General features: G+C 43.7%; 2 protein-coding genes across 2 annotated transcripts in view; one reads left to right on the forward strand and one right to left on the reverse strand.

Annotated features, from left to right (window-relative positions):
• Positions 1-23,560, reverse strand: part of LOC141569370 (uncharacterized) — a 310,830-nt gene that overhangs the window by 230,172 nt on the left and 57,098 nt on the right. The window lies entirely within an intron of this gene.
• FMO1 (flavin containing dimethylaniline monoxygenase 1) lies at positions 2,878-19,800 on the forward strand. Its single transcript, XM_019747678.2, has 8 exons — positions 2,878-3,194; positions 5,938-6,126; positions 7,422-7,584; positions 9,396-9,538; positions 12,600-12,799; positions 15,131-15,486; positions 15,961-16,033; positions 17,736-19,800. The coding sequence occupies exons 1-8, from the start codon at positions 3,063-3,065 to the stop codon at positions 18,076-18,078; spliced, it is 1,599 nt and encodes a 532-aa protein (XP_019603237.2). The 5' UTR covers positions 2,878-3,062; the 3' UTR covers positions 18,079-19,800.

A 23,560-nucleotide genomic window follows, 5' to 3' on the forward strand; every position in this document is an offset into this window, starting at 1 on the left:
TGATGAAAGGAACACGAGACAGATTGACAGGAGGAAATGTCTAAACGTATTACATATGCATATATGGGGTCCCACAAGAATATGAAACCCTAGGACCAGTGGAGGCTTATAAGCCATTTTGAGCTAAGAAAGAAGTGGGGGTTGAGGTTTGGAACTTCAAAGGGCAGGAGGACAATTCACAGGGAGACAGAAAAGCAAACTTGTCTGGTAAATAAATGTCATCTCTAATAACCAAACACCGAACTCCGGGAGGACTTTGATCAAAAAGGGCCATGCTGAGTTTCTCCCTGTCCATCACATGCTAGTTAATATGAAACTACAGTTATCTGTGACAACAGCTTCCTTCTGGAGCAGGTCCTCTATCTAAATTCCCTTTAAGCAGGTAGGGGGGAAGTCAAAGGATTTTCCTGAGTCTTTCCTTTCTTAAAAAATAACTAGCTGAAAATAATCAGTATCCCAAAGAGGCATATTTTGGGGTGGCACACTCTGCTCCCCCTCACTCCCCCAAAACGGTTGCTCAATTAATTTTTCTTTCATTGAAAAGGAGTTAAGGTAATGACTTAATTCATTTTTTACCCATCAGGACATCAACCCACTGCCAAATATTTATGCAACAATTATTAGAGACCAAATGTGCTGCTAGGAGCCGTGAGACAACAAGAGACAAGTCCAAGAAAATGCCGTACGTTGGGGGAACACAGAGCCTTACGTAGAGAGACCCATAGATACGATCAAGTGAATCCCCACAATCACGCAGTCCGCTCCGGTGGGGAACACACTAGTTCCTGTAGGGGTCAGGACAATGGCAAGCTCACCAGGGGCACAAGCAGACCTGGATGCCTTCCTGGACCAGCTCTGCCATCACTCTCATGCTCCCATCTCTGGAGCCCACTTCCTCCCCTTCTCTGCCTGTCGGAGATCTCTTCATCTTTCAAAACCTGGGGCAAATAATATTCCTGTGTTGCTTTCCAACACCCCAGAGTCAGAATTAGCACCTCTTCCTTCATGCTCTTATTACAATGTGTGCATCAGACATATCTCTGTCTTAGCACCTGACACAAAACGCATCATGCCTTATTCACCTTTTGCTCCCCCAATACCTCCCCTCGGACTCAGCAGCACAGAAGACCCTCATCCAGTGGCTGGTGGCTAAATTAAGCAGAGAATGCATCATTGAATCTGAATTGACAGGACCTATAGGGCATTTGATTCCACCCTCTATGCGATCTATTAATCCCCCACTTACAATGTCTCCAAAAAAAATCATTATATGAACTCTGCCTAAACAAAGCAAATAGCAGAGCTTGGAATGCTAGAAAGTCTTGTATTGAGCTAAAACGTGCCTCCATGTATCGTCTTCGTTCCTACCATTGGTCATAATTCTAATCTTTCTTTCTGCAAGGATCCTTCCAATGTTTGAAACAGCAGATGTTTACAGTATTGCGTCTGGCCCTTGAAATAAGAGTCCATACCAACAGCCCCTTTTGCAACATGAGCCCAAGGTTCCCACAGTTGGCTCACAGGTAGCCAGGTCCCTGGCGGGGCTTCCCTCTGCCCAGGCGAATGGTTGGAGTGCACGCATTTCTTCTCACTGAACCAGCCTGGTGCTTCTAATCAAGCAGAGTATACCTGAAACTACAACCTCCTAGTCAAGGAAACATACAACACTGGACTCGCTGTACCAGGAGCCCTTTCCTCCCACCCGGGACCCCTGCTCTGGACACCATGGCAGGAGAAGCAGGACTAGCCTCTCTCCAAGGAAATTTCATCTCCCTCTGCTGACCTCTGCTCTGGTGTCATTACAGTCATGCTAGGGGCACTTCTTCCATCTATTATTCTGTGACCCTTGTGCTTTAAAATGGTCACAAAAGATAAAATGGTCACAAAAATAGTAGGGAACAACCTCAAAAAGTCACATGATTTAGTGTTACATGTATTGACCACAACGCTACGGGAATTAAAAGAACAGAAACTGATAGGCAAGGCAGAAGCAACCTATTACGGACAACATTCTTACAGTTACACTAGGTCATATGTATCGAGCACTTGCTATGGGCCGGGAACACATCTAAGACTCAAGTCTCACACACCACTGCAAGCAAACTACTGTGACTCTCTCCATTTTGGTGATGCAAAGAGGGGTTAAATCATTTGCCCCAAACTGCTGTCACTGCAGAGTTCAACAGTCACTGGCAGAGCTAAACTTTAACCAAGCTCACCTGGTCCAGAGCCTGGTTGCTTCACTACGTTATCTCTCAGCGTTCTTACAGCCAGGGGTCAGATGTTCCTCCCCCTGCTGCAGTGGTGACAGTGCCATGTCCCCCAGGGGGAATCAGTACCTGATGGGGACGCGAGGACACCTTGCCATCCTCCCGTCCCACCATGCTCCCTCACTGGCAGCACCCTCTCTCTCCCGCCACTGACCACGTATTGGCAGCACATGGGGAAGGACGCACAACACAGCCGGGGCCCTGGCAGCCTGCCAAGGACTGGACTCTCCCCGAGCAGGGGCCCCTGGGGTGGCCGCCGTGCCTGGGCTCCTAGTCCCGGCTTCACGCCACCAGCTGCTGCGGGGTCTTGCGTCACATTGCCACACCAAGCTGAGCTTGTTTCCCGTGTTTAGTAAAAACCGTGTCTGCCAAGGTGGTCCTTGCCTAGTCCGCTGTTCTAGTGCCTCCGAGGGTCAGCGAAGGGAGGCTGGAGGCAGCAGCACAGTCCAGAAAGCAAAACTCTGTCCACTAAAAGGTCCAAGTTCAGCCCCTCGGCCAGAGCTACATTCCTGGCAACAACTGTACTAACATTTGGTACCAGTTACAAGTGGGCGGGGGAGCAAACGGGGGGGGGGGGGTGTACCAAGCACACACAGGGTTAAGGCAGTGACTGGAACATTTCTCACATGCACACCACCAGTGACCAGCTGCAGACGATTCCATAGGAGCAAATCCCTTAATCTTCCAAAACCTTTTTCCTGGTTTGCTAAGCAAGCAAGGATGGGGTTGGGCTTCCACTTGTGAGGGGAAAAAAAAAAGAATCTCTGCTGCGTTTTCCCCACACAGGACAACATGGCCAAGCGAGTGGCAGTTGTGGGGGCCGGAGTCAGTGGCCTGGCCGCCCTCAAGTGCTGTCTGGAGGAAGGGCTGCAGCCCACCTGCTTCGAGAGGAGCGACAACCTTGGGGGGCTGTGGCGATTCACCGTAAGTGGGGGTTTATTATGTGTCTTTTTAGAAAAGGGCTTGACCGTTGCAAAAAGAGATTGAATTTCTTTCACAAAGGCCAGTTGCCGTGGGGAGGGGCTGGAAATTAGAAATGTCTGCTGAACAGGCGTCCAGAAAGGGTCACTGAAAGTGGTCAAGAAAAGAAGCTGGGCACAGCCTGAGCTCAAGTGGGAGGTATGTCAGCCGCCGTACAAACTTTATTCGGAAGCGAGATGTTCATAAAGGGCGGAAGAGGATGGAGTGGGTGGGCCAGGACAGGAAAGCCCCAGATGAGGGGAGCAGAACCGGGGGTCTGAGGCAAGACCAGAGACTGCATTGTTTGGGGGCAAAGGTATAAACACAGCATGGGAATTTCAGCCTCTGCAACACTGGACAGCGTGTACCTGCTTCTTTTTCCAGCCGTCTCTAGCTGAAGCAAAACAACACAGGGCTGGGTGTAGAGTGAGTTCTAGCCTCACAGCCGTGCTTCCCAGACAATCCGGCCCAGGCCAAGAGCAATCAGAAGGCAAGAATGTGGGTTTGGAGCCTTTTTTGTTCCTTGAGCAAAAGAAAGTAATAGTTTCAAGTCTCGGTGGGGCTACTGTCTGGACTGGAGAGAGGGTTGGGAGGAGGAGGGAGCGGAGGGGATTACAAAGCCCATACTTGACTGGTCCAGGGTCCGGGGGCGTCACAGGTGCCCTGGGGAGGTCCCCGAAACCCTGTACACCCGAGGCTTTAGCCGGGGAAACATTTGCATCAGATCTCCCCAAACCTCTTATTTTCCTTCCTTCTCAGGAAGGCAGAAACATTTCCTGTGAACGTGAAATGTGCTGAGGAGAAAGTTGTCAGGAACAGTGAACCAGAGCACGGTGTCAGCCACCCTGGCCTCAGAGCCCCTGAGGGGCTAGAGAGAGAAGGAGCATTCCCTCCAGGATACAAGCTGGAGCTCTGGAACTGGAATAAAGGAGTCGTTTTCTAACTCAGTGAGCAAAGCTCCAGAGAGGCCAAGGTTGCGAGTTTAGTCACAGTTCTCCCTTCGTAGGCAAGCTTGGCTCACATAAAGAATGGTAGCTCTGGCAAGGTGTCCAATCACCAAACATGACCATCAATGCCTAGGGACCTCCCCGAGGGGACCAGGTGAACGAGCACAGCTGCTCCCATGATTCACACTGCATATGTTCCCATGATTTACACCACATGTTCCCATGATTCACACCGCATATGTTCCCATGATTCACACCACATATGTTCCCATGATTCACACCACATATGTTCCCATGATTCACACCGCATATGTTCCCATGATTCACACATGTTCCCATGATTCACACCACATATGTTCCCATGATTTACACCACATGTTCCCATGATTCACACCGCATATGTTCCCATGATTCACACCGCATATGTTCCCATGATTCACACCACATATGTTCCCAGGATTCACACCACATGTTCCCATGATTCACACTGCATATGTTCCCATGATTCACACTGCATATGTTTCAACAGGATAGTAGAAACCCGACACCCATGGCACCATAACTCTCCCCTCCCACGTCCACTGAAGACATTGCTAATCAAGCATGATCCCCTGTCCTGGGTAAGCCTCAGAAGCCTTCTTAACACAGGACTCCAGAGAAGTACTACTCATCCACCAGAGGCGGCACTGAAACTGCCCGATGAGAGGGGTAATTAGCAGAGTTATTTGGTTAATCTGCCAAAGCGAAAAGTGAGCCCAGAGACCTTGTGATACCAGACAAAAATGTTCCTTATAAAGGTCACGGACTTATATATGCACACACAAAAAGAATGTAAGAATTTAGAGAAATCAGTTCTAGATCTGGCTGTGCCCAGCTAGCTGTGTGACTTGGAAAGGTCAAATATCTATGCACAAAGCACGGTTGGGGACACAAAACTCAGAAGGATTTACCCTGCCTTCTGGAAGCTGTCAGGCTGATGGAAAAAGGGCAGGAGCCTGCAGATCAGAAACAGCGCTATGGGCGTTTAAATGAGGTCAGGATTACATCTACTTGAGGGAACCGGGGAAGTCTTCATGGAAGAAATGGTATGTGATGGACTGCAAGATTTCAACAGGCAGAACAGAATGGTGCGCCATGCACCACTGTCGAACACGGAAACCTCTGACCTGCTTCCTCTCCTAAGCCGTAAAGCCAATCAGTTTCCCCATGCTACGCATTGTACCTTACTGTCTCCTATCAAATCCCACCGCTCTGGGTTTCAACTGCCATTGCCTCTGCAGAGGTCCTCATTAGCAATCGGGTGGATTTGTGTCTTCCTTTCCTTTCCAGATCCTCCTAAGTCTTGTTTTGTAGGACCAGAATTATCTTTCCAAAATTTAGTAGGAATCCCTTCCACATTAAAACATTAGGAAGACTGCCATAACCTTCCTATAACATCCAAATTCCATATTCTCCTGTATTTTCTGTGATAGTGTGTGACTCTGGACGGGTGAGTTTATCCCAGGCTTCTTTATTAGCAGTTAATGAACGAAATTGTAATTCTGATCATGACATTCATAGCGGGGTCCAATGTTCACCATCTCTCACAAATAGCAAATCCCACCGGAAAGGTGTCAGGGAGCACACGCACGCATGTGTCGTCTGGATCACCTTAATCTTGGTCAGTGTTTGAAATGCCTGAAAATTAACATCCCTTCCACGTGTGTGCACACACATGCACAAATAACATCCACGCTCATGTGTGTGTACTGTTTGTACAGGACCATGTTGAAGAAGGCAGAGCCAGCCTCTACAAATCTGTGGTTTCCAACAGCTGCAAGGAGATGTCTTGTTACTCAGACTTTCCGTTCCCAGAAGATTATCCAAACTATGTGCCAAATGCTCAATTCCTGGAATATCTCAAAATGTATGCAAACCAGTTCAACCTTCTGAAATGCATTCAATTCAAGGTAAGACACGAAACATCAGTTACATAGTAGTCAGGAAGGGTTTGTTTGTTTGTTTGCCTATTTTCTATGATCTCTCCGTAGCCTAGCCTTGGGTTCTGTAGATGAGAAAATGAACTGGCAAGACTGATGACAACCAGCTGGATTCCTTTTCCCTTTGTACTTACCCCCACCCCAAGTAAATCTGGAGTTGGAGGTGGTTACTTTGTGTAAGCATTCACTTGCATAAATTTTTAGTTTGCAATACGTATATCCAAGTATCTGAAGGGGCCTAAAATTATCAAGCAACATTTCACCTTGGGCCAAATGCCTGCACACAGGGACAGTGAGATCTCCTGTCAGCCCCTGGTACTCTCTCCTTGACTCGTCTTTAATTGGAATGAATGTGCGCAATGGCCCATACGCAAGAGAACCTCACTATTTAAGGGATGTCTTTTCTTGCTATCCTTCGGAATAGAAAAATCTGTGAATATTGTTCTTCTCATAGGCCCTATTCACCTCCCTTCCCATTTAAGAGACAAGAGGAAGGTAGAAGGACATGGGTAAATGAACATATCCTTTTTTTCTTTCTTTTTTTCCTCTCTCTCCAATAAACAAATGAAAACCCATGTGTTTCCCTTCTCCTGTTTCCCTCCCTATCAGAGATCAGTATGTTGAGGAATTCACAAGGAATTAAAACAGAGAAAGCAACATGAATGGAAAGATTGACCAAAACAAATAGCAAATAAGACTTACATTCACAACCTTAAAAGTACTGCTGATCAAAACAAAATTGCTGTCTCGAAAAGAGTACTGCACCCCCATGTTCACTGCAGCATTACTTCCAAAGGCCAAGACATGGAAACAATCTAAGAGTCCACTGAAGGATGAATGAATAAAGAGAATGTGATATACATATATATACATACATATGTGTGTGTGTGTATATATATATATGTACATATATATGTATATATATATATGTATATATATAAAAAATCGGCCATAGAAAAAGAAGGAAATCTCACCGTTTGTGACAACATGGATGGACCCTAAGGGTATTATGCTAAGCAAAATAAATCAAAGACAAATACTGTATGATCTTATTTAAATACGGAATCTAAAACATTGAACTAATAGAAAGAATAGGTCAGTGGCTACCAGAGGTGGTGGCCCAGTTCGATTTCCAGTGTTATGTTCATTAGTTATATTTAGTCTGTGCTCTAGAATGTTTGAAATGTCAACTGGCCCATCAGCCAGCATGCCTTTACTAGCATCTTGATCACTATTAATCACGACATCTATGATTCTTTCTTCAGACTAAAGTCTGCAGTGTAACAAAACGCCCAGATTTTACCGTCACTGGCCAATGGGAGGTGGTCACTCTGTGTGAAGGGAAACAAGAGGCCACCATCTTTGATGCCGTCATGGTCTGCACTGGGTTTCTCACTGACCCATATTTGCCACTGGATTCCTTTCCAGGTACAGCACTGTCTGCAACTAACCTTACTTTGTCTCCTGGGAGCCATCCTGATACTCGATTGCTCTGGGAATGAATTCCTATGTCTCCTCCATTAAATAAAGCTGTGAGGTAACAGGGGTTTTTCTTCACCAACCAGCTTTGGGTTTTCATATGTTCCAAATGACCTACGAGTACCAAAAAGTAGGATGAATAATTAACGAGCCGTTTTATACTTCGCTGAGGTTCAACGTCCCTCCTTAAGTGACTGGCAGCCCTTGGGAAGTCTTCTAAGATGGGGGATGCTTAGATAAGTTGGGAACCTAAACACATTGCCAGCATTGAGTTTAGAAGCCAAAGGGCAATCAGTGAATAAAGGAAAAAGGACATTTGTTTGTTTGTTTATGAGTCCTAGTAATGAACCAGATCAGAGGTTTATGGCACTGGACCATAGCCAACAGGGAGATAAGTCTTAGGAGGCAAGTTAAGACATCTTTGGGTCTCTGTTGCTTTTTCTGTCTTTTGCAACCATGAATCATGTTAAGCTATGTCAAACATCAATTGGACTGCAACTCAGAGGGAATGGAAAATGTAATGGGATGATTTATTTTATCTGCAGTAAAGGGTTCAAAAAGTTAAAACTTCAGGAAATGTTTCTCTAAATATGTCCTGTACTGATCCCAAGGCTTATTTGCTAATAAACTCATGTACTTCCAATGATCCTTGGTTATTCAAGTCAGGTCAAGTTAAAATAAAGCATATCCTGCATACTGCCCTAGAAGACAATCACCGAAGGAAAGCACCAAGTTCAGTCTTCTTCCTAATGCAGGAAACTCTTCTCCAATATCCCTGAGAGAAGCTCAACAGCCTCTGCTTGAATACGATCAACAGTGACCTCTTATCATCCCACAAGACAACCCAATCCTTCGTCAGTTGTTTTCTGCAGAGAAAATTCCTGAGCGGCGAGCTACTCCAAACTCCCAGGAAGGAGTGCCTGGTACAGGGTCACACAGAGAATCCAGAAAGTTCCATGGCATAGAAAGGACATTGCATTTGTTTAGCACCTACAGTATTTAGCATGAGATGCTAAGAATGTAGACGTGGAGAAGACACCATGTCGCCTGTATGAAGGAGTGGGATTTTATAGGAGTCCGATGGAGGAATCACAGTCTGCGTGTACCAATCCTCATTTTACAACAAACTCATGTACCTCCAATGGCCCTGGATCTGCCCCCCAGATGTCACTCGAGTCAGGTCAGATTAGGATACAGCATATTCTGAAAGCAACTGAAACAATGTACCCAGTTTGACTGGGATCAGCTTGGGACCCAGGAGATGTAGATTCGAGGCTATACAATTCAGAGCTAAATAATCTTGGGCTTTCCACTTAACATTTCTAAACCTTTGTTTTTTTTCACCCATAAGTTGAGGGGCTCTTGTTCCTTGGTTGTGAAAAGCTCTCTATAAATCAAATATTAATATATAAGATATTACTGCCCCATTGAGTTCTATCAACCTTTAAAGGGTAATGACTCCTTACCCTTTTCTTAATTAGTCTTTCTGCCATGATATTTCAACTCAGTAGTTAATCATCTAGTAAATAAAACTAGAGGCCTATCTAGTGCAATGGAGTAAGTACCTCCATTCAATAAACAATCACTCACTAATTGCTCTATCTTATAACGTCATGTATTCGTATTTCAGATTTTCTTTAAATTGAATATGCTATTATAAACAACCTAAACCACTGTCAAAAGGATGTCACTAATTGAACAATATTTATGTTTTGTTCACTGATCCTATAAATTCCCTATTTGACTTTTTTTTTCTATAGGTATAAATACCTTTAAAGGCCAGTACTTTCATAGCCGACAATATAAATATCCAGATCTATTTAAGGACAAGAGAGTTCTGGTGATCGGAGTGGGAAATTCTGGCACAGACATTGCCGTGGAGGCCAGCCATGTGGCAAAGAAGGTACCAGTCTTTATTTATATCTATAAAGGCTTTGGGGGGTATTCTTTATAGATTTAAATGTTTTTTTTATTTCCATTATGATTGCTTTTTAAGTCATGAATAATTTTTTAACATTTTTTTATTTTTCAATTACAGTTGACATTCAATATTATATTAGTTTCAGGTGTGCAATATAGTGGGTAGACACTTATATAACTTACAAGGTGACCCCCCCAATAAGTCTAGTACCCCTTGACACCTTACATAGTTATACAATAGTATTGATTCTATTTCCTGTGCTGTACTTCACATCTCTGTGACTATTTTCTAACTGCCAAGAAGTACCACTCTTGATGTTATTAACGAAGAACTTTAAGACACAGACCTCAGACAAACAGTGTGAGACACCATGATAAATGCTGAAAGGAACTCAAAATGCCTGAAACATATAGATTTTTAAAAGTACTTTTAAAACAGATTTGTAAAGTATTTTTTTAAAGGTTAATAAATTTTACTGTAAATTCCAGGTGTCACCTTTCCTCCAAAACCTACTTCTGGGACTTCCTATTTTGGTTGTTTTCCTACTCAGCCAATGAGAGCTCCTGAAGCCATTAGTTTCTCACCTAGTTCCATAGGTCAGAAAATCTTGGCAGCTTCTCCTTGCTAAGATGTCCCATTTGCTCCCTCCTTTCCTTATGAATTGCCACCACCATCATCAGATCCGTACCACCTCACACTAAGGCTGTTGTTGCATTTTCCTCCTCATATTAACTGTAAAAATAGTCAATATTTATTGTGCTTTACTAAATGCTTTACTGCACTACCTCAACCTATCATCGAAACAAGCCACTGAAGGGTACTGATAGTGAGTGCCCTGATGACAGATGAAGAAACTGAGGCTTACAGCGCTTGAGGAACCTACCTAAGGTCACAACCTTAGCAGCAGGTAAAGCCAGTTTTCAAATCCAAGCCTCTTTAATTCAAAGCTCCTGACCCTAATTCTACCCTGCACCCCACCCCTAAGTCCATCTTCCCACACATGACAATCCATCCAGGTGCCCAATCACCAACAAAGAAATCCTCTGAACAGTATGCTCTTATTACAACATTCTCATGTTTAGAAAAAAATTTCCAATAAATCCCTTTACTTAAAAAAAGATAATACAATTGCAGATGTATTAGCTCTGCATTATAAGGTTCTCTACAATCTGGTCCAAGTCCGCCATTTTCATTTTGTCCCCCGCCCCTACTTTTCTGCGTGGTCATCAGCTGCAGTCTGACAGGTGTACGCTGAGCCCTTTCCAATCCCTGTGCCTCTGTTTTCCCCCTTGCTCACACCACACACCCCCTTCCACAGTTCCCTCTTCTCTTTTATTACAATCTACACGTACACGCTCAGCAACCTCACCACAACACAAAGCGCTCTCTCCTTAGTAAGAATTTATGTAATGATTGTCACTTACACTCGTCAGTTGGCACTTTGTAAGTCTTATTATTGCTAATTACGTTGTTGAGTATATATTTTCTTTCCAACTATGCTATAAACTCATTGAGAGCCATTCTCCCAACCAATCCTACCAGTTGTTGGCTTCTGATGTGCTGAATGTTGTGCCAGACACACTGCAGACACACTGGAGAATGCCAACAACAAAAAAAGGTTCCCGCTATCATGGAGCACGTAGTCGTGGGGAAAACAGATGCCAAGTAAATAAGTGTAAATTCCTGGATCAATAATTGCAAGAGTCAAAGTAGCTACAAAGAAAACAGATCGGGAGTATGTAACTTTCATATTCCCTTCTGGGACTTTCGCAAAAGGACTCGATGACTGATCTGTTAGATAGAGTTGGAAAGACAGAAGTTTGGTGGAGTTTTCCGAAGGAAGAGAAAGGAGGCCCTGAAATAAAAATTAACACAGTCCCCTCCATTATGACCACCACACGTGGGTAGCATATTATTATTTCTATTTTTCTAATTGTTTGGAAATGTTTTCAATCAGAAAACTTGCTTTGGCAGTCATAGTATCATTTCTATATCAAAAAAGAAACTCATCTCAATTTAGAACACAACTCATATCTAATAAAATGTCCTATCTGATTCTGCATCAGGACACAGAAAGAGGCAGGTTCAGTGCAAATATGGCTAATATCAAAATCATGGAAACACTTGTAGTTCTTGCCCCACATTTCTTGTATTGCACATACTGCTCCATTATAAGGCCAAACAAAATATATAACAAAACAAACACAGTCGCTCTGGTCCCCATGCCCCAGGATTTGGGGGGGAAAACATCTGTTAAATCAGTTGTTTTGGATCTGTGAAGTAACAGATTGGTTGAATTTTTTTGAGTTTCAACCAAAACAAACTGTATTAATGAATTCAATGTCAGTTCAAACAGTAGTTTCTGTTGAAACCCTTTGTGGACCACTTTCAACTGCAACCATTCCCTGTTCTTACTGCCTACAACCATGTTTCCCCGAAAATAAGACCTAGCCGGACCATCAGCTTTAATGCGTCTTTTGGAGCAAAAATTAACATAAGACCCAGTATTGTATTATATATTATGTTATAGTATAGTATATTATATTATAGTATAGCATAGTATAGTACAGTAAAGACCTGGTATTATACTATATTATACCTGGTCTTATATTATATTACATAAGACCTGGTCTTATATTAAAATAAGATCGGGTCTCGTATTAATTTTTGCTCCAAAAGATGCATTAGAGCTGATGGTCCAGCTAGGTCTTATTTTCGAGGAAACACGGAATTAGTAGTGAACAACAGTGTAACCACAGGCGCTCACCACAGTATCTCGTTCCCCAGTGTCTAGCACTGAAACTGACAGATAATAAGCGCTCAATAATATACCCTAAGGCATCTTAATTCTCGAGACACTCAAACCATCACCCCCAAATAACTTTAAAATAGGAGCTGGAGGGGCCAAAACTATCTTGTCAGAGATGTATTCTGAGGGGGGCAGATGTCTGGGTGTCATTTAATTAGTGCGACTTCTCGACTCTCTGCCCAGGCCAGCCCTGTTCACGTGCTAGCCTGAGTGACCCTCTTCGGTTGCTTGCAGGTATTTCTCAGCACCACTGCAGGGGCCTGGGTGATGAGCCGAGTCTCCGACTCGGGGCTCCCGTGGGACATGGTGTTCATGACGCGATTTCTGAACATGATCCGAAATTCTCTCCCAACTCCAATTGTGAGTTGGTGGATGGCAAGAAAGATGAACAGCTGGTTCAATCATGCAAATTACGGCTTAGTACCAGAAGACAGGTAAGTATGATGTATCTTGTTGTACCTGCTGGGGGCTAGTCAAAAGAAGGCATGTTAGTCCTTCCCGAGGCATGTCCAAACCTGGCAGTAACATGAGAACATGACTGAAGACGCAGGAAAACTTCATACAAGCTTACTCGATCCTAATAGCTAACAGTTTTTGAGTTCTTGGTAAGTGAAATCATGTATTTCATCGTGTCAACAACCCTTAAAGTGAGTATTATAATCTCCCTTTCATCATGGGTGAACTGAGGCTTAGAGAAGTTCGGTGACTTGCCCAAGCTCACTTAGCAGTAAATGAACTCTGTGGCCTAGGCAAGTTCCCTGAGCCTCAGCTGCAGCAATCTAAAGTGAATGATTTGTCTGTGACTCGACCAAAGCAACACACTTGCCTTGTTTCACTGGGCAGGACAAATCAAATCCTATAGTTTCCCTTCGCCATCACTCTAATAGCAGTACCGTCTTGACCTTGTCAAGATGACCTTGATTTCAGTCTGCCCTATCTGCTACCACCTACGACTGACCCGTTAACAAGAATGAATGGTTTTACTTCCTTATTCATTAAGTTTGTACAATGAGGTTCCATCGCCAGAGTGACCACAGTCTGATCCCCCCTCCCCAGTTTTTACTCTGGACCAGCATGGACCAGGTGGCACTCAAGCCGCCGTTGATGGCACACAGCCCCCTTCCTACTACACACACCTCTTCTTTCCTCTTGCCCCCTTCATCCTTCTCTTATATACCTTCCCCTCTCCTTGCTCTTCCCTTCCCTCCATTGTCTCCATCTTTTCCTTCCTTTCTCTTACCTTCCCTCTTCTGCCTCCTACCTCCAAGCCTCTCTCAGAGGTTTCCAGAGCTGTTCACCAGAGCTTTTTCTACCATAAGCTTTATCTAGCCTGAATCTAGCTCATGGGACTATAAAGCATTCCACTTAATCCCATAAACTCCAGAAACTGAAAAGAGCCTGAGGAATGTTCATTCTTGATCTCTTAGATTTAGTAAATCCTTTACCATTCCCAAAGTTCTTACATATACTATACTAGTTCATGTCTCTCCATCCTACCCAAAGAACTAAGGATGGCAAGTGTTAGTATCCCTATTTGACAGATAAATAAAAGCAAGCCTAGAGGGAGCGAATGACCTTCCCAGCCTCTTAAACAGAAATAGTGCTCTTCCCACTTTATGACACACTCTCTTGCTGTGGATTCCCCATACGCCAAACATGGAGCAGTTTATTTCATTCACATCATCTCATTAGGGGTTTCTGTAGTGATTCACAGCCAGAACAAAATCATTCTGCCCTGGCCTTGTGAGCACATGCCTGGTTTCCTGGTACAGCTGCTTCCCAGGAGAGAGCTTTCGAGGTGCCAGCAGATCTAGAAGCCTCTGCTTCTCCTTGCAGTCCTTCAGCACTCAGCTATGTCCCAAATCACAGTGATGGCTGAATGCTGAAATTCAGCAAGGGAAGCAGGGCTTCCAAACCCTAGTAAATGGTAAGCACGTGTCATCATCCTTCTTGGTCACTCAGGAATCCCTCCCACAGAGGTAACGTCTCTCCAGACTGGCACCTCCGAAGATGGCAGTGGCCTGGGCTGGGGGAAGGGGGGAAGGGCGCCCTCACCCCCCTCCCATGAGCAATACATACGGATACACAAAGCAATTACTCCTGTGAGATAGCCAAGCGCTGCACGAACAGCTTCTGACAGCAAACAGGAGAAAGAGACAGAACAGAAAAGACCGAAAGCGCGCGGGAACCCTGAGGGCAGCGGGAACCAGTGAAGGCCATTGCTACCTATGTCCCCTTCCCCTCCACGGGGTGGGGGGGGCGGTAGCTCCACTGGGGGCGTTGGCCTACCTGCGGGATCCCCAGAGCAGGCCTCAGCTACCATGCCTGGAGCCTTTTGCCTCGGAACAGAGGGAGCAAGTGGGAGCAGCTGGGAAGGCGAGCACCTGTTTTGCGTGCTCCTGCCAGCAGGCCAGTGTCCGGGGTACAGGTGTGCATGCTCCGCTCCACGCCGCTTCCCAAACTACTCGGCTGTAACAAATGCACCACTCTAGTGTGGGATCTCGGTGGTGGGGGAGGCTGTGCATGGGTGGGGGGCAGGATATATGAGAAATCTCTACTTCCAATTCAATTTTGCCATGAACCTAAAACTGCAATGAGAGATAACGTTTATTCCAAAAAAAAAAATGTTTTTTAAGCTCAGGAATAAAGAAAAGATGGGCACGTCCTGCTTAGCCAGGGGCAGAGTCCCCCAGTGAAGAAGGAAGGAGGCGGCGGCGGGAGGGCTGGCTGCATGGTCACGGGCCATCTCTCATGTTCTTGTTTAGGACGCAGCTGAAAGAGTTTGTGCTAAATGATGAGCTTCCAGGCCGTATCATCACCGGGAAAGTGCTCATCAAGCCGAGCATAAAAGAGGTGAAGGAAAACTCTGTCATATTTAACAACACCCCAAAGGAAGAGCCCGTTGATATCATTGTCTTGGCCACTGGATACACCTTTGCTTTCCCCTTCCTGGATGAGTCCGTAGTGAAAGTTGAAGATGGTCAGGCATCGCTGTATAAGTACATCTTCCCTGTGCATCTGCAAAAGCCAACCCTGGCTGTGATCGGCCTCATCAAACCCTTAGGCTCCATGGTACCCACAGGAGAAATGCAAGCTCGATGGGCTGTACGAGTCCTGAAAGGTAAGGAAGTGCGTGAGACATAGCAGGGCGGACGTCTTATTTTGTTTACTGGAAATTTTGAGAACCGCCCTCGCTCCTACCCAAAACATCAGAATCTGTAAAAGCAGGATTCATTCGATTGCTCACTGAAGTACACGATCATAACGAATGTATGCCATTACTGGCACAAAAGGTGAATCGGAGGTGAAAAATTATAAGCTGTGCCTACCTGTCATTTTGACTGAATCAACTGGCTCAGTTCATATTGAAAAGTTCAGTCACCTGAATGACAAAACTCTGGCAAAGCAGTTGTGAGGCTCAGTCATGTCAAGTAAGCAGTGAGATGGTCAGAGGCTTGTCTTTGCAGCGGGAGCATGTTACCAGAACAGATGAGTAGACTCGTTCTAGAACTAAAGATGAGCAGTAAAGCACCTTTACCCACTATGGAAGCACCTACACCTCAAGTTAAATGGCCTTTCTTTGTCTGTTTTATAGGCGTGAATAAGTTACCACCAGCATGTGTCATGATAGAGGAAGTTAATGCAAGAAAAGAAAACAGGCCCAGCGGGTAAGTTAATGACTTATGCATCCTTTTGGAATCATAACTGAAATTGGTAAAAACAGTAGCAAAGAGAGATGAGAATCACACCAGATGGAAAAAAAGCACCTGAGTCTAAAAGAAAAAACTAGGATAGTCTATTTAAGGAGAAAGGAGGAAAAGGGGAATTGAGAAATTTTAACGTCACAATATCATCACTTCAAACCTTGGTCATCTAATACCACATGGAGTTTGGATTCTAAAGCAAACATAATTAACCCTCCTCTACCAGGTACGTTATTCCGTAATCAGCAGGTGAACAGTTGTTCCATCCACTCTGACACTAGAAGGGTCTGCTCATTCATTCATTCATTCATTCATTCAATAAATCTGTATTCAGCTCTGTTGTTTTGTTCAGACACAATGCTAAAGCCAGAGTTGGAAAACTATGGCCTGTGAGCCAAAGTTACCGACCACCTATATTTTTCTTTCACATGTTTAAATGGCTGGAAGAAAAAGAATATTTTATGATGGGTGAAAAGTATATGACATTTGAAAAGTAAATCACAGTGGCCATAAAGTTTTATGAGAACATACCAACACTCATTTATTTACATCTTATCTATGGCTGCTTTCCAGTTACAACCGCACAGCTGAGTAGTTGAGATAGAGACCATAAAATGGCCCTCAAAGCCTAAAGTATTTGCCCTCTGGCCTTTTGCAGAGTAAGTTTGTTGATCCCTTCCCTCGAGCAGAGGTTTCCATTTGTGCTGTACTCTTTGGCTAACATTCAAGGACTGCTGATAAAGGAAGGGAGGTGGCCAATGAAGAAGGGAGTATTGGGGACCCCCCCCCCCCACTCCTAATCTAACTAAAACATCTCTGGTTTTATCTGTTTTGCTGTTTATCTGTTTTGGGCTATGATACAAATTTTGCCTTAAAAAAAAAAAAAAAAGGTTTCTAAGGACAAAAAAAAGTTTTAAACCACTGCATAAGTTGAGGAAACAACTCCATCTAGACTCATTTATAAATATGAACTACCATCCAAAAACCATGGAAATAAAGAAACAAAGAAAGAGCAAAAAAAGAAAAAAGAAAAGATTCTTTATCACTTCTTTCATTCATATAGACTTTCAGACTTCAGGTGTTGTTCTATTTTCATGCACATCCCAAAACAGTACAAGCATTTTGGATGTCTCTTCTTCATCCTCCCCCTGGAACATGATTTGATGTCTGTTATGGAATTCTAGTATAACATAGAAAATTAATTAGAGCCACACAACGTAAAAGCTTCTTTTCACATAGCTCAGTCAATGATTTTAGAGTCTAATACCAGCATTACACGGAATTCCACCCTAATGATTTTTGCTGCTTTTTATATTACACAAATATGTATAGCAATAATTGAGTTTTAGAAAGATTTAGGAATAGCAAAATTATGTAAAATATATTTTTTTTAGAAATTGCTGATCATTTGATGAAAGAACGAATACTAGAGGCATTGAGAGCATTTGGAGAACCACATGTATGGAGTATCTTTTCAAGGAACCCTTCTTGTATTAAAATAATGCAGTGAGACCACTAGACAGCTATGAGCGTGGAGGGAAGAATACAGAAAACCATTCCAAATTTTGCAACACAATTGTTTGCTTTTGGCAATTTAACTTGCTCTAGGTTATCGTTATTTTATCGTTTCGTCTTCCCTTTTATCCCCAATCTTCCTTTTATAAAGGTTTGGCTTGTGTTACTGCAAAGCTTTACAGTCAGATTATATCACATACATAGACGACCTTCTGACCTCTATCAATGCAAAACCCAATCTGTTCTCCATGCTGCTGACGGATCCACGCCTGGCTTTGACCATCTTCTTTGGCCCATTCACACCATACCAGTTCCGCTTGACTGGCCCGGGGAGATGGGAAGGAGCCAGAGATGCCATCTTGACCCAGTGGGACCGAACTCTCAAGGCCACCAAAACTCGAATTGTACAAGAATCCCCATCCCCCTTTGCAAGCTTACTTAAACTCTTTAGCTTTCTGGCTTTGCTTGGGGCCATTTTCCTGACCTTCCTATAAATGAAAGATGACCAAAATGACTTGTCAGATGCACAGAGTAGATTCCCCTGCCTGCCTTTGAATCTCTGCCAAGCACTAGTGACAGTAGCTGAGTTTCTTGCTATTAAAAAGGTCTGTCTTCGTGGGGAAGGCTGACGTACATAACTTAACCAATGAGAGATCCCAGACAAGGAAATGTCAGTTGATTTGTCCAAAGTCACAGAGCTCATAAGTGGCTGAGTCAGGACATATGTCTCCAGAGCACAATCCAGGGCTTTAAGTCCATCTAGAGTTTCCAGTGTTCTTAATAGTGATACCATAAAGGTCATATTACAAGGATATCACTCCATGAAAATATCTATACATCTGTCTCCCTTTCTCGCTCTGCCTATGAGTGTGTGGCGACCTGCCTTCTGGGATTTGGCAGGTCTTTTCCTTAACGTACACCACTGTGTTTCTAAATCTCCACATGAATCATTTCTCTGTTTCTCCCTCCTTCCTCATCTATGACCGTGACCATGCTGGACGTACTGCAGGGCCACAGTGCAGAACAGACTCAATAGAAAGAACGGGTCCTCATGCCTAGTCTTGAAATTATTCCATAAATCACACTGGGAAACATATTGGGTTTTTTTTATTCCCATTCATTAAAACATTAATTTAGTTAGGTCCCAGAATTCTAGTAAAAGAGGAAACATATTAAACACTGGTTTCTTGCACACATCCTTTAAATCAGGGCTTCTGAGATGTTTCATCTCCAAAAATAATTTGACATTTTCAGAAATTCTTCCTAGTGTATACAAACAGGGCCCCCTGCGAGGCCAGTTTTAAGTAAAGACGTCTGTCTTCATACATTTCAATGCTCTGGATTTTTCAAGTACCTCCCCGTGGGGGAGACACTTAGAGAACTGGGCCCAGTGTGGAAAGCCCTGCCACTTAATAGGCCTGTGAGCTGGAGCAAGTCATTTGCTTTTCCTAAGAGTCACTTCTTCTTTCTATAACATAGGAGTTACCATACATCCTACTTCATGAGGGTGTCATAAGTCTTAAACAGCGCGACCTACGTAAAATGCTTAACCTTAGTCCTGGTAAGTGTTTACTCACTGACAGCTATCATTACTATCATTACCAAAGCAGGATGCATGTTTTACTGCTTGCTTGCTTTTTTCTGAGCCATAGACCTAGCTCCTCGTTGGACATTCCCAACAGAGCATGTCATGGGCTTCTCAAATGCAGTATGTGCAAAATTAACCTCAATGTGTTCCCAATCACCTCCCACTCACTCCCTGCTATCCTTACTCTCTGTAGGGAAAATATATGTTACATATTTCAATAAATAATTATATAGAACTGCACAGTTTGAAAATAAGTGACACTCAATAAAATTTGTTTTCTTCTTTCATAGTCGAATGAATGAATGAATACATAAATACATAAATAAATAAGTGTTGTTCCGAGCATGGCCTTGGGGCTATCTGATTTTGAATCTATGGAAGCTATTTTAAAATTCTGTAAATTATAGACAACAGCAATGCAAAATAATTCTAGCCTATAGACATGTAAATAATATCTAATAGGTTTAGTTCGCTCTGTTCCCCACCACGGAGAACCCTACTTTTGCCTCTGTTTGCATACTCATTTCAATAGCCCTGATCTATAAACGTGTGCCTCCTCTGAACTGGTGGTAATAGCTTACCCAGTCCCTGCTTTAATAACAAGTTAAATAAAAGTTTTTAAACTGTGTTCCGTTTATATTTTTGCATGAGAGTCATGATTTTGCTTCCTTTGAAAGTGATCTCTGAACACCTCTGTCCAGGAATCACAGTACTATTATTCATCCATAGTTTTCCACTAAAACACGTCACCTTGACCCTCAGACTTCACGTCTCATAGGCAGCAAGTCCTGTCAAGTGTGTCTCGTGTGCAGAGCCGGGATCATGTGGACGTGTGTAAAAGTGCGGACGTGGCGTCCGATGGCCAGGGTGGAATCCCACCCACGTTGCTGTACAACCTGGGGCAAGTTATTCCATCTCTTCTAGCTTCGGTTCCTTTAGCTGTAAAGTGTGGCAATACTACTTGAGCATTGTCGTGAGGAGGGATAAACGAAGGTAATGCACATCAAGCATTTAGCCCAGGGCCTAGCATACAGGAGGAGCCCCCAAAGCTGGCCATTATTCTCTCTCAGACTGGTCTGCTCCCTACCTTCCCCCATGCTCACGCCCTCATTCAGGCCCATTTCATTCTTGCCAAGGTCACTGGCCCCATCTCCATACTCCCCCGACCCCAGTATGATTTGAGGGTGCGGTCATAGTAGGAGGAGATAAATAAAGAACTTCTTGGGTTCTCCTGACTCCAGTGCCCCCTCATTCACTGCTCCCAGTTAAGGATGTTTCACGTGGAGGCTGTAGACAACTGAGAACTATAACCCTTCAGGGTTGTCCTGTCCTCGATAAGACAGAACACATTGTTTTTAACTAGTCTAACTTCAGAAACTTTTGATTTAAAAAAAAAAAGTCTTCACGTCTTTCTTTCTCTGCCAAAAAGAACTTGATTAGGCATTTTAAAATAGACTCCAAAAGTTTAAGCCAAACGGGAAAAGATGAGACGATCAGCTTGTCTCAACAGAATAAGCCTCCTGAGCACATTTGCCTACAAAGCATGAGTTATACCCTTTAACTGTGCAATGTTTTTATTTCTGACATCGATTTTCATGGAAGTGCAAGCAGACTTTATAAAGAGTGTGACTGCGATTTTGAGTTCCAGCCAGATTAGCAAACAGAGAGGGAGCAAGTGTGCCGTGTGGTTGGGGAAAGAAGCTAAGTCCAAACATCAGCAAAAGAGGAGAACACGTGTCACCAAAAAGCTCTTCTGTAAAAGCTACTCTATAGAGTCTAGGCATAAAAGGAATCAAAGGGAGCCGTTCCAGGACGTCAGAGAAGGAAGATGGTAACTGTGGGATGAAAATGTTATCAAATGCATTTGGGGGCAATTTGGCAGTATTGACCAAAGTTTTAAATACATAGATCTTTTGGCACAGCAATTATACATCTTAGAATCTGTGCTATAGAAATTGTCATGTGTACAAAGATACGTACACACAGACGCTTTTGTGCACTGTTTGTAACAACAACAAAGAGAAATAACAGTGTTGGTAGTGAAATGGTTAAGTAACTCATGTAACATTCTAACTGCAAGAAACAGAAACTCAACCCTAACTGGAGTAACAAGGGAAAACTGTGGCTCACATCACTGGAGTCTGGATTTTATAGACTCGCTTACAGACGAGCATTTTGGTGACACCTGTTATGATGGGCTTCAGGGATAAGTCAACCCAGGGGCGTCAGTATCATTTCGCCACAGTTCCCTTGGATCTGCCCTTCTCTCTGGACCAGCCCCATTCTCAGCATGCTAAGAGGGCTGCAATTGCAAACCACAACCTGTGGAAAAAGAGAGAAGTATTTCCAGTATTCTTCCGGAAGCAGGATATGGCAGACAACAACTTGTATCCAAAAAGTCTGTTTACCTTTTCCTCCTGGTCACATGCTCACCTAGCTAAAGACAACCTTTCCCAGCCTTCCTTGCAGCTAGTGTGGCCATGTGATTAAGTTCTTGCAAATGGGATGTGAATGGAAATAACACATGTGATTTCTCCCTCGCTCACTTAAAAGGAAAGGACTTCCCCACTTTATCCTTTCTGCAAGCTTTGTCAGGGTCATGGCAGCAATTCCACTTCAGCTCGGAGATGGCAGAGGAACAAGACAGAAAGAACAAAGTTCACTGAGTGACTCAGGCAACAGAGCTGCTGCCTTATCAGCCGAGACTGGTCAAATTGTTACATAATGGAGCAGATTTTTCTCTTATTCGTCCATTGTGTTTAGAGGTCTCTGCTAACACCAGCTTCCCTTTTACACTAACTCATATGTATATCCTAGAGCGTCCAGGGACTCTCCTCATGTGTCAAGTCCTCATGGCATGAATCGTATCAAAGCGCTCTTCGAAGGCAATCATTTGCCAGGAGGATAAACCTGGTTACCTCTAAGGATCTCATCCGCCACCTGTGCCAACCATCCACTGCTGTGTCCACAATCTAGAGCAGTGTTGTCCAATAGAACTTTCTGCTATTGTAGAAATGTTTAACCTTCACCCCCCCAACATGGTCACGTGCCACACGTGGCTGTGAAACACTTGAAATGTGGCTAGTGCCAAGGAAGGACAGAATTTTTAATTTCATCTCATGTTAATTCATTTAAATCCAAGTTTAAATAGCTCCATGCAGCAGCAACTATTGAATTAGACAGTACAGGTCTTGAACTGTTTCCTTCTCAACAAGTGCAGCTCTCCACAGCCCAAATTACAAACATCCCACTCTCACCGGATACCACAAGAACATCATTTTTATACAACCAAGTTTTTGGTGAAGTAGGGGGTTTTGTGGAGATCTATGAAAATAGTGAACATGGGAAAGAGGTATGATCGCTCAGCTTACCGTCTGGGGCAACTCACTGAACCTGGCCTTGGAAGAGATGCACACATTCTCACTGTACAAGCCAGCTCCGTCCGGTACACCACCACATAGGGACCCCTGGAGAAATCTGAACGTAGACTGTATGTTGCATGACATTATTAAATGTATATTGAGTTTCTTGGCTGCAGTGATGCTAATGTGACTATGTGGGAGTATGAATTATTCTTGAGATGAAATATTCTTCTGCTGAGATATCCTGATGGCATCCTGATGTTTGAAGACCACTTTCACGTGTGTGTGCACGCGCACACACAAAGAGAAGAGAGGTGGGTGAGAGGAGAGAGTGACAGAGAGAAAATGTACCAAGGGGCTAATAGTTGATGAAATAAATGGGTGAGGGGGACACTGGTGTTCATTAATGAAACTGTTCATTGGACTTCTGTTAGCTTGATAGTTTTCCAAAGAAAAATTAACGTGCTGCCAACAATAGATTTCATAGAAAACTCTGGATTTGCAGTTTCTATTGAAAAGAGCCGGAAACCTTGGGCCCATGATCTCAAATAGCAGCATTTAGCTGAACCTAATAGACGCGCTTCTTATCTGGCCCTCACCCCTCCTCTGGGTCACCTTCCTGTTCCGTGATCATTTGTATTTGTGCTGCTGGTCTAGAAACTGTTCAGTGAACCCAAGATGGTCTATTATAAGGTGGTCTCTTCCAAGGACTTGAAGGAGAAGGGGGGGAAAAGAGAAAGAAAAAAAGACGGTGACTATTTAGTACTCTATTATCGCCACTGCGTCTATAATTATTCCTTTTCTTGTGCCCTAGGTTAATATTTGAAACTAATTTTATGCTTTCTCAAATGCATTTTACCAGCTCCCTCTGCTGACGCTTCCTGAGAGGATGAAACTGCTTAAATTCATTGTAAGTTTTGAATTTTGATCACACTCCTGGGGTTAAATAGCTCTGGACGTAGAAGAGCTTGATGGTGTGACAGTCACTTAAATGACTTTCTCCTTTGGACAGTTCCTACGACGATG

The sequence above is a fragment of the Rhinolophus sinicus genome, linkage group LG17 (genome assembly GCF_036562045.2).
Source record: "Rhinolophus sinicus isolate RSC01 linkage group LG17, ASM3656204v1, whole genome shotgun sequence".
NCBI lineage: Eukaryota > Metazoa > Chordata > Mammalia > Chiroptera > Rhinolophidae > Rhinolophus > Rhinolophus sinicus.